We start from the raw sequence: 12,208 nt of genomic DNA, 5'->3' as shown, positions 1-12,208 counted from the left end.
GCATGCTTGTCAAAAAACACTTTCTTACCAAGCTCTTCAAGCTCTGAGGTCATTGACTTAGACCGCAAGGTCAGTGCAGTGGTTGGAGCTCGCTTAGGAGGTGGTGGGGCTTTGCATTAAACAGAAGGATATGCAGTATAAGCAAATACACATCTTTAAAACACTATATTCACATACACAATTTCATATTTCTTTAAAAGAATATGCTACATTAAATAAGGTAATAATACATACGGAGGAAAAAACCCTGAGATGCTTTTCATGTACTGAATTTCTATACCGTTTCTACTTTTAGCGTAGGTTGTTTGACACATCAGCAAGCTTTTATGTACAGGATACATAGAAACATTTAAAGCTAAATAATTATGTACTTCTATTTTTCAGTAGGAAAAAGACTTTCTAGAGAAAGTGCCTCACAGCAGTTGTGTCCCTCCTTCTAAGAAATGTACATAGCTAAAGATCTCCTGGAGACCAGCCAATCTCTGCCAGATTAATTTAATCTTTGAAGAAACTGTTAAATCTGAGAAATACAAGAAAGAAGATTCAAATTTATCTTAATAGTTATGGTGAGACTAGGGAAAACAGGTGATCCTCAGAATAAATAAGATCTTAAAATATCAAGGCAATCATCTAGCACAGAAATTAAAACCCAGCATGTGTTTTAGTGTCCTGACAACAAATGTTTCTGGCAGTCAGAAAGGAGCGTAACATCAGAAAAGATTATGCCAATGCTGGTAGGAACATTGGAGATTTCCAGTAAACAGCAATGGCTCTAGGACACCAGAAAAAATTCAGGGTGCCTAAGTGTTTTGGTCAATACTATACATCAGGTTACGGGATTTTGACAAGATGTGGCAAAGCAGTTTGAGGGCAAGAGTGATGGAGGAAAGAAGTAGACAATGTTCTTCCCGTATCATCTATATCCACTATGTCAGCGTCATCCTTTCCCTGTTAAGCTCCATCATCTTCTTACAGAGACTTGACAGTATGCCACAAGAAAGCAAAAATATACTCGGGTTCAGTGCCAGATACGAGGCTGGGTTAAGTACTGCACATATTCACACCAGTCTGGGGTCTGCCCTTGCCCAACAAGAGAAGTGACAACAAATCTGTGAAGGGAACTGCACAAAATACTGGCTTGTTAAATGAGGCTGGGTATCTGACACTGGGCTCATCGTAAAGGAGACTGATGGCAAGAAAATCCTTCCACACAATTCCCAAGGTACAATGGCAATTGCCAGGTAACAAGATAAGCTACCAACTTACTTGCATCAAAAAGGGACAAGATTCAAAATGAAAGTTTTTGGCAAATGACACATTATCAACAGAAGGTTCTGGAAAGATGATAAAGAACTTGGGTTGTTTTTACAGAAGCAACTTCCCTTTGGGTTGTATACAACAGCACTTTTATTTAAGGCCAGCATGATGCACTCCAAAAGGCAGAGGTGAAAGGTTGGTGAAAGGTTTGTTTCAAATGTGTGAATAGTAATTATATCAAGGTAAAAATAATGCAGGACCATGTTTGGACAGTACTGAATTTAATATAGCACTTTTTCCTCCCAAGGTGCTTTTTTTCTTTCCTCCCTCCGCCCCATAAGCAGGAGATGTCAAGAACACTCACAGGGTAGATAGAAAGTTTTACTCCTGGACATCTGGACAAAGAGGGACCCCATAGGTGCCAGCTTCTAGCCTGCTCTTGTGTTGAAGAGCCAGGTGGCTGTGAGTGACAGTGCAAGAAACTGATGGGAAGAACAGGAATTTTCAATAATGTGATGCTGCTGTACCGAACACTAGTTAGCAGCAGCAATCTTCTCTGCTTAATGATAATTATGAGGGCCTAATTACCTCCCAAAGCAGCTGTTACCTGAGCAGCCAGGGGTATGTAAGGTGAAGGAAGTAGTGCAAAATCCTTTTCTCTGTGTGTCTTCTTTTGGTGAAGTTTTGGTGGTGGGAAGAAACACTGAAATTCTTCAGGGAGTAGTCCAGCGTTATATGTTAACCCACAATCTCCATTAAAATTTGTATTAAAAAAAAATAATCTAGGCTGGAAAAAAACACTTGCCCTGTTTATATCCAGACAATTCCTTCCCCAATTCTTTGTGGCACATGATACTATACTAACCTCTCTTCGAGTAGCTGCTTCCATTTGCTAGCAGACAAGTGGTAGAAAAAGCAGCTATGCATGCTTTCTACTTATGAAATGAGAAGGGATTTTCCCTTGCTGGAACAACCCCTCTACTCTGAATTCATCTAAAGGAATGTTCCTATTAAAATGTATTTTTTTCTACCAGAACTTCAGTCTAAACATATTGCTTGCTTTTTGTATTCTTACAGAGGCTCTTTCTAAAACATGTGTTCTGCAAAATCCTAAGTTCTCAGTGATTTCCAGAGGAGTCAAACTAACCTCCTCTCAAGTACATTCAGGGTTAATTAATAAAAGACAATGTGCTTTTTTTTTGGTGCTTTCTCTCTCTCACTACTGCAAGAAATTTTACTACAAAACCTTCAAACATATAGATGTATAAAGATCCATAAAGATGAAATTTCATGGCAAGCATGACAAGAGAATATAACCCTTTTTGTCACATATTAATGCATAAGTCAACAGAATTAAATAAAAGAAGAGTTAAGAGAACAGTATTTCAAATGTTAGAAGTGAAGTCTGAAAATCAGAACTTATAAAACAGTAATTTCACAACTGTATGCTGATTTCTGTGGAGCAAGACCAAAAGGACTCCATTAGGAAAAGAGAAAAATATACCTTTCTTCCTAGCTGTGTCATCTGGATCAAGATTCCTGGTTACAGTAACAACCTTAAGAACTAGGTGATTGCCCCCTTGTCGAATCATGTTCACCACCTGCCTGTGGCCAACTTTCACTACATTCTCATTATTAACCTGCAAAGAAAGAAAACAGTCTTTTAGATCAAAATCCAGAAAACTTCTGTTCTTTCAGTTTTCAAAACAGAAGATGTAAAGAACAGGAAGATATAGAATTTCTAATTACTGTATTTGAATAAAAATACATATTTAAGAAACAGCATATAGCTGACATGGTAACATAAAAACAAAGCTAGCTCTTTATGAAATATGCTACTAATTTCATTATAATTACCAGTTAAAAAAAAAAAAAAAGTTAATGCATTCAACCAAATCTTTCCCTTTTCATATTTTATTCCAACAATTAGTGTAATAACTCTGCGTTATCGTACACTAAAAATATTTTCTTAAATGATAGTAATTTTTCATGACTGACTGTATTATCCACAAAGGTTTATATGCATTTTATGCTCTCTAACATAACCGACGAGATATTAAGAAGCTTTTCTTTCCAGATCATCCAGGAACAAAGATTTTCACTCTTGAAATAAACTCCCATGTTCAAGAGACATTCTTTTATTATATGCACTCTCCTAAACTCCCAGAATTTTCCTTCTGCAAGTTTCTGGAAGGATCTAATGTCCTGGAAGCAAAGGCAACAGGGCCATAGGAGTCCAAAACATTCTTCCTGGAAAAAGATGAGTTAACTATATGAAGCCCTGACCAGCTATTGTGGTCATGTCAGTTAACTTTAAACTGCACTGCAACATTAAAATGTATACTCTCTGGGTAATTCCTAGCGCTACATCATAATTTTTGCCATATTTTTCTTTCCATAATATTAATTAATAGACATAGAAGAAAGCATAGGCATAAAACCTGCAAATAAGCATGGATACAAGTAATTTATTTATTCATTCAATCTGTACGAATTCACTGAAAGTGATCTGAAATCTGAATGATAGCAGCATATGAGACTGAAGTGCTGTATGTGCAATTTGAACATAAAAGATATTGAGGAATAGAATTAGTGAAGAAGAGATGCTGCCAGAATACATGCTGGGAAGTTGATCTCTATCCAAAATTCAACTGACTCAGTTGTATTTCACTGAGATCACTCAGTGCCTTCCAAAATGAACAGTCATTTTCAAAGTAAGTGTTTTCAGCCTCCTCTATTTATTCTGACAGGCTGGGCATCTCACACTCTAAAGAATTTACAGTTCAGAGAAAAATCTCTCATTAAATATTATTGCCATTTAGCAGAGCAACAAGCACAAGCAGACCCACTCCAACTTGAAATAATTTTTCCATCCATTGTATCAGAGAAAAATCTTGTATTTTTTCAGGCTTTAGCTCACACAAAATGAATTATGATGAAATTACATCTTGGTAAACCATTTTTAAAATATAATGCTGCAGTCAGAAGTCTCAAAGTATGGTCTGTGTGCTATGTCTATAAGCTTGAGATGCTTTTTTAGTTTCATATACAGTGATGTAGGTGTAACACATGCTGAACATCCAGACCTGTTGAGCAGGCAAATATGAAGTTCTCTCATTCTGTAGGTGGAGGATATAAAAGAATATTGATTTGAATAGGACTGTTGCTGGTTTGTTTCATTTTACACCTTCTTAGCATCTGGTATTTCATTCCAAGATATGGTATTTATTTAGCTGGAGCAATGGCATCTAAACTTAATCTGTCTAAAGCATTTTAGCAAATGGAGTTATCCATTTACTTCTGAATTCCTTTCAGTATTAAAACCTCAACAAGGTAATTATTTTCCACAGCAAAAAAGTTGATGTAATTAAGAACTACACAATTCATCTACTCTATCTTTCCTGGAATTAAATTTTAAAGGTTGGAAGCCAGTATGGTTTACAATATAACCTCTAATGCCGTCAAAAAATAGAGACCTCTAAATAAATCAAAAGTTAATATTAATCAAACACGTGTACACTTCACTAGTGTAAAGTGATAAATGTGTAAAATGATAAACAGCTTATGCAGCATACCATCTGTTCACATCGTTATGTGCAATGATATTTAACATTTAGAGCAAGAGCAAATATATACGACACATTTTTTAAAGCTGCTTCAGAAACTGAACCTGTAAATGACTGTTTATAGCAGCTTTGTTTAAAAGGCATAGTTACAAAAGCTGGTACCAGAAAACTTTATATTGCAAAAATAAAAATATTGATAGGGGATCTGAAGATTAACTCAAAGAGTTTCAAGAAATACTTGATAACAAAAGAATCATGAAATCAGCTGAGCAGTACCTCATCTTCACTAACTTTAGCACCTCAGTGGATAAAACTGTAGCATGATTACAAAGCAAAAACATCAGAATTGTCAATAGCTTATAAGGAACTAGGATTTCAGTGACAGATTCTCTATTTCTTTTACCCTTCTTCAAAATTTTATATATAAGCCAAATGACTGTAGAAATAGTCATTAAACAGCAAGACAGCAGGTTTCTAGCAGGTTTATTTGATTGTTTTAATTTGATATTATTCAGCAAAACTTTTTCAGGTGTGAATAATTTGATGAGACTGTCTCTCTGCTTCACTTTAAGTTTTGGCAGTGGGGAGATGACTAATGCATTTCATCTAGGCTTTGTAAACAAGCTGAAGAAGGTGAAGTTTTATAATCAGTAAAATAGATATCTATCTCACCCAGGCCAATTCCATTTAATAATTGCATGTGTACTTGGTATTAAATGTGATCATGTTCTTTGAAACATTAAAAAAATACTTTTGCTTTTAGTGGCAAAACGTTTAGAAGGATGTTCTATAAACAGCCAAACTAGCAAAGATGGTTTGCAGGCACAAATTTGTGTCTTTGCTTTTCCTCAACCCAATCTTTCAGTATATTTTCTGTAATTTTTCACTGCAAAACTTTAAGTTCTTCTTTTCCTTTGACTCATCCCCAAAACTTTGCTGTGCAGAACTTTCTTTGCCATGTCCTTCATAAATAGGTGAAAATAAGTAACAGAAATAGATACGTGCTGTGGCTGGTTCCATGCTACATCAATAGCAACTGGTCATCCAACAAGCCAAATGCAAGGAAAACTCCCAACTCTCAGAAAAAGCTCCAGACCTTTATATACTTGAAATTCATACTTTATTAGCATTTGTTAAAGCTGGGCAGGAGGATGGAAGTTACTTCAACCACTTTGAGAGAATTTGAGAAATAAATAATGAAATAATATGATTTCATAGACCCAATGTCTAAAAAATAGCCTAAACTGGAAGCCTGAGCCATCTCAACCTGAACTTACTTTTTGGATATATACAAAGTGTTCTTGAAGCATTTAAAAGGAAGAAGACTTTTGTGAATATCAAGATTTTCCAACTATATGTCTCAGTACTTTTTCCACCTTGTATAATCAATGTACATGGGTTTTTTTTGAGCAGTACAATGTTACAAGGCAGGCAAATTACAACTTAAGAGCAAGCTGGAGACAGAAATGAGAAAAAATCACCATAGACTGTCTTTCCAGATCCATTAATTTGCTAGTAGTGTGCAATGCAATGTATTGCAATGTTTTGAAGTATTATCAGCCACATGGCTTATATTACCGTTCTTCATGTACCTGGTGTAACATAACCCTGTGTGAACCACTTGGTGAAAAGGATCAAGTGACATTGAACAGAGTCAAGGACAGCAGCTGAAAGACACTGACCTAGCCTTTACCCCAAGTGATTGCACCATTACTAGTTAGCTTACAGCTAAAGGCAGTGAAGCAAGGAAAGCAACGCTCATGTGTTGGTCAGTATTCAGAGGAGGTTTGGATAGACGAGCTTGCAGCTACAATTGGAGGTACATGCAACTGGTTAATCCAGACACTTCTGGATACATTTAAGACACTAAATATTCATACAAGACCGCGAACAATACTTGCCATCACCTCTGCATAGTTAAGAGGTTTCATTCCTTCCTCCTAGCTGGTGAAATCACTTAATCATGTAGTTGTCATTTCACAGCTTCCTACAGCAATGCAATACACTCAAGCGTGAAACATTCAGTTCTCCAAGACAAAAAGCAGTGTGCTGTGTCTCCCCTCCACCCCCACCACTGCAACCACAGCAAACACATTGCTGCTTCCTCCAACACCCTCTTGGAGAACTGAAAGTGCTCTGGGGCTTGCATTCAATGTGCTTCACAGCCAGGACTCACACCTGCTTAAGGCTCCAAACCACAGACTGTGATCAACAATGATGTTCCTCTTGCAGAAAGAGCTTTGAACACCAATGATGAAGAGTTCTCTCTCCAACATGGCCATTCTCTCAAGAGATTAATCAGAAATATGGAGTGAACCAGTGACAAAGAGAATTGACAGTTATAAATCTCACTATCTTTAATAGCCAGGTCCACCACTCTTAACTTCATCTTACTAAGCATTTATACACAGCAATGTCTAAACCTCACAAACCCCAATAAAAATCATGAAACTTTATTCAAGAATAAATAATGATGTGGTCTCCAAGAGCAAAATATCAACCAGGTAATCAATTTTCTTTTCTGTGTGAAATATTCCCTACATGAAAGAGCCCTCCATTTAAAAGATGATATATGAATGCCCATGACATCAATAAACATCTCCTGAACTTTACAAAGAAAAAGATGCTCAGGCAACCTTATAATCTGATAACAACAGAGAGAAGCACAGAGAACTGAGAAGGACAACAGCTTATGAAATGGAAGATGTTTAGTAAAGGATAGGATATGGTAGAAATTAGTTTACAGTAAATATGAATGGAAGACAGTAAGTCATTTGATGGGTGATTTCAAGAGATGTACTCCAGCTGGAAAGGGTACCGTAAGAGAAGGCACGAAGCCAGGAGCAAAGAAGGAAGGCAGAAGCAGTACTTAACGTGAGATGACTGCTACGAGCGCAAAGAAAAGGAAGCAGGTATCTTCTCTCCTGGTCTATTTTCACAAAGACATTTTAGGTAATCTCAAAGGCAGCAAAGAGCTTAAATATGATGCAGTAAGAGAAAGGACTACGCAAGATGCAAGTCAGCATAGCCACACAGATGCTGCTGAGAGGCATAGGAAATTGTAAGTTGGTTGTTTCATGTATAATTACATTTGCACACAACTAAATGATAACTATGCTACCTACAGTGTGGCTGGTATTTACTTTAGAAGCAAGGTTAGAGATATAATTCCCTTGAAATTTGTTTTTTGAAGATTAAAGTCATCCCTCAGTCCCCTAAGTAAACGTGTACTTCCACATCTTAGCGGAAATGAAAGTGTATTATTCTTTATTATACTTATTCCCCACAGAAGCCACAACTGGGTGGGTCCCCATTCTTTTGCCACACCTCACCACCAGGCGTTACTTGACTGCAGACAGACTCTTTACTGTGTAAATACATGCATTTAGTTTACTTACACGAGCTGATTTAGAAAAGGAAAGAATAAATGGTATTATTTAAATATGTGCATTTTTTTAAAAATGTGTTAATGAGTGTTTTAGAGATGCTGGGGTTGATTTTATGGATATTGGGACAGGCTGCATAAAACCATTTTTTTCCGAAATTTGTAACTGCAATAGGTTGAAAACTAAACTAAAATAAAATAACCTGCATATTGTAGGATAGCAGATGCATGAGCTGGAACATATTCACCAGAGCAGCCTTCCCGTAGGAAGGTGCAAAAGAAAAAACACTACCAGAGAAAGAGACCTTTGCGGAGTTTGTTCTATTAATAATAAAAAATCTTAAATTTCTTCAATGCATCACCCTAATCTTTCCATTATCCGAACATTCTCTCAGTGGAAAAGGCAGTCTATTGTTTTCCACAGTAATTAAGTAGACAAAATTCAATCATTCTGCTCAGAATGACCATTGGTGCATTCGTGAATAAAGTCACCTTGCAGTTGTGAACACACATTCTGTCAAACCAAGCTTCTCATAAACTCTTCCTATCCATAGAACTAGAAAAAACAAAAACCCAAACCTGTTACACACACTTACAAACCCCTGCCTACACACTTTTTAAAAATTCACCATTTTTTGTAAATACTAAACACATGCTAACCCAATTTCAAATTGTACCAGCAAAATAAATAGCAGAGAAGTGATTTTGTAGGCTCAGATTATACTTTTGCATTTCAAATAACTACATGGTTGTGCACATAACACTGTCTAAGCACGTCACAAACCAGTATGAATTACCCATCTGTGAAGTATTTTTTTCCTGTAGACTAAAATGTGAGACAAAGAAAGACACAGTGACCTGGACCATCTTTGGGAAGTTACTAATCAGCTTGTTTACAGCCACAGTGCTAACCCAGGGGTCAGCTGCAAGACTGCTTAATTCACTGAAAACCAGAAACCAGTCATGGTGTCTATGGTTTTGTGTTGACCTTCAGGGCTGGAGCAGAATTTAGCACAAACTTGGGACAGTGTCCAAAATCTGCACTCTGCGAAAGTGTCAAAAATCCTATTACCTGCTTAACATTAAGACTCCTAAATTAATTCCAAATGCCGAATGCTTTTGCCAGTGCTTGCCTTCTATTGTAATCCAGCATCATCAACAGGGTCATGAACAGCATGAAGGTAGACAGTCCACCTAGAAAGGTTTCTGTGCAAAGCAAATTTTAACAAATTCTGTTAGCAGCCTACTTTTTCCTGAGTATTACAGGAAAGGATTGACCGAATACATCTGCTGATGGAGTTTGGTGATCCAAATGAGAAAGCAAGTCAAAAAGGGCCAAATCCAGAAGATGTTTTTAGTGAAAAAGATGCTTCAGAGACTTCATGCACTGTGTTCACCTAAAAGGCACTATTTAAAAAAAAAATTAAAAAAAAATCACAGAACCAAAGATACAAGTGTGTGGAAACTCCAGAGCTAAAATCTGGCAGTAGTAAATTTTTAATAGTAATTCACTTGCTCACAGATTTGCTTGGATTGGTGGCCTTAATGCATGTGAGGCTGTAAAGAAGATGAGGCCACTGAGCACATCCTACCCCAAGAATTCTGTGGTTCTGTTTCTCAAAAGAAAAAATATCACAAGGAAGTACTTACAGCCTTTCAGAAAAAGAGGTACATATGAATTAGAGGAAAAGTATCAAAATCATTAGTAACATTGCTACTGTACAAATTTCTTTCCATAAGCTCAAATATTGGGGTAAACAAAGATATAAGATATGTAAAGGAAAACACGCTGTGGAGCTACAATGTCTTGAGGTTTTATATTTCATCCTGACACCACACTCCGCCCTGTTTGCAAATGGGGGAATATTGTGCCTTTTCTCTTGCAGCTCCCATGGCAAGGGAAGGTGTGCTGCCTGGTGCTTGCTCCAAGCAACAGCAGTATGACAGACTGAGTGCAGTCTCCCTGGTGAAACCTAGGATCTGCAGGGCTGCCCCAGCCAGGCAGCAGAATTTTCCTTCAATAGATTTAGCAATAGCAAAACTGCCATCTTCTGAACCGCAGAATGAATCTGGTCTCTGCCTAGAGATAGCTGAGCTATGCTGTTGAGGAAGGCTTTAGCCTGCATCTCTTCATCCCCTTGAGTAGCACCAGTGCTGCAAATCTTCAGCTGCGCTTAGGAACATCTATTTCTGATGGAAGCATCGGAATGAAGAGGCACCTCAGATCATAAACTCCAGACTCCTTTGTTGTCATGGCAACTGCATCACATAATTCGTTTCTTAACATTTAGCCAAGCTCCATCTTGGAACTTCTTACATTTCTTGTCCCTGCTATTCCCATTAGGCCCAGAAGGTCTGCAAAGAACCTTGTTTTTCTAATTTCCATTCTAGGACTAGTTTATATTAATCCTTTTCTCCTGTGCCAAACTGCCAATAGCCTAAATAGCTATTTCCCCCCTCCTTCCCATGCATTTTACAAACACACCAGGTGGGAGTAATGTCCTGTCTTGGCTAAACAAGCATTTTAATAACCTATTACGACAAGGAGCCTAACACCCAAATGGAGCACAAACGCTGTTCAGCACTTAAAAGCCAGCTTTTTGGTTGTTTTTTTTGTTTTTTTTTAACGTGTCTAACTTCAGTCAAATTAGCTTATAAAGATGGTCATTTGTTCACCCGTATTTCACCTAACCTACACTGCACTCATGTCAGTGTCTGACCTCTCTTAAGAGAAATGCACAACTTATTTTCTTCTAATGACATACTAGATGCAGGTGGGGAATGCCTGCACTACCCTCTTGCTCACAGTCATTGACCTGGCCCACAGACATTTTTGAGTATCTCAGAGAGTTACTTACACAGAGCCAGCAGAAAAATATTTGTGACTAAGTTCAGCAGTGAAATACTTGATCCTAATGTTGGTTAAAAACTGTAAAAGCCCCAACTTTTTTCTACAAGAGTCAAGTTATGAATTTTGCTCAAGTGACCATGTGCAGAGATATGCACATAAACACAACATAATAAGAAAACACAACTGGATATTTTAATGGAACTTCCCTTATCCCCAGCTTTAATTAAGGGCGTTCAATAATAATCCACCCTTACTAGAAAAAATAAGCAATGCAATAACATATTAAAATGGTTAATTAAAAACATTGCTAAGTAACACAAACAGCAGCATTGTTTCTGTACAGAACTCAATGGTTAAGTTTGCGGTCAAAGTTGAAAGCATACACTCTAAGAAAAGCAGCAGAATTGAAGGTTGTCGTTCATCTCTTACCCATGCCATGGTTTAAAAGTTGGAACCACATTGAACTAGCATTTTAGTCTAAAATTTTGTGGTTTGTGTACTTTAATCTGAAAGCTGCTGGAAGTAAGTAACTACTGTCCTCGTGAGACTACCTTATACAGAACATTTAAACATCACTCAATTACTTGGACCCATTCCTATTAAAAATAATTGTCTCCATTAATCAGTACCTGTTACTATTTTGAATCATTTGGTTTAAGTCACATTTCTTAGGAGAAGTTCAATTAACTTTATTGCAGTTGATTGAACTGCAGTGTACTGCAATCAATTAAATTACACTTAGGATGAATTTGTCCAATGGCTTTCAGGTGTGAGAGGTGGCAGTTTTTCATGTCATAACTTCTCTTAGGAAAAAAAATCAGGTGAATTGTGCACATCTGTTTTGTTCTCTCTAATACACACACCTGAAAAGGTTTCAGCTTCTGAGGAATCTTCAGAATGACGTTACACCTACCTGGTATACATTGATACAAGGCAGTATGAGGTTGTGACTTACACTTGATTTATTAACCTTTTTTAAAGAATTTGGCTTATAGTCACTGAATATTTAATGGTTTGGGAATGTCAAAGATGAACAAAAGATGTGCAGCAGTTGCCTGGGCAGGTCTCTGACCAGTTCTCAATTTCTGCATGCTCAGAGTAGTTATCAGACAGGAGGTTTGCACCTGGGAACAAGCTTTAGAGCTCCAA

At 37.2% G+C, this 12,208-nt stretch overlaps 1 protein-coding gene and 1 long non-coding RNA gene across 5 annotated transcripts in view; one reads left to right on the top strand and one right to left on the bottom strand.

Annotated features, from left to right (window-relative positions):
• SHANK2 (SH3 and multiple ankyrin repeat domains 2) overlaps positions 1-12,208 on the bottom strand; it is a 320,358-nt gene that overhangs the window by 37,851 nt on the left and 270,299 nt on the right. For all 4 annotated transcript variants that reach the window (XM_080404889.1, XM_080404890.1, XM_080404891.1 and 1 more), the window contains 2 exons: positions 2,762-2,897; positions 29-109 (listed from right to left, as the gene is read on the bottom strand). In XM_080404889.1, the coding sequence (XP_080261015.1) occupies positions 29-109; positions 2,762-2,897 (217 nt within the window). The remainder of the gene's footprint in view (positions 1-28; positions 110-2,761; positions 2,898-12,208) is intronic.
• The window catches only part of LOC308070638, a 38,673-nt gene continuing 29,328 nt past the window's right edge, over positions 2,864-12,208 (top strand). Inside the window, exon 1 of the long non-coding RNA XR_013930795.1 lies at positions 2,864-12,208. This exon is cut by the window's right edge and continues 25,462 nt beyond it. This is a non-coding gene — a long non-coding RNA (uncharacterized lncRNA).

The sequence above is a fragment of the Falco punctatus genome (assembly GCF_963210335.1).
Source record: "Falco punctatus genome assembly, chromosome: 10".
NCBI classification, from domain to species: Eukaryota; Metazoa; Chordata; class Aves; order Falconiformes; family Falconidae; genus Falco; species Falco punctatus.
The sequence above is the reverse complement of the archived record's forward strand: the minus strand, read 5'-3'. Positions and strand labels throughout refer to the sequence as shown.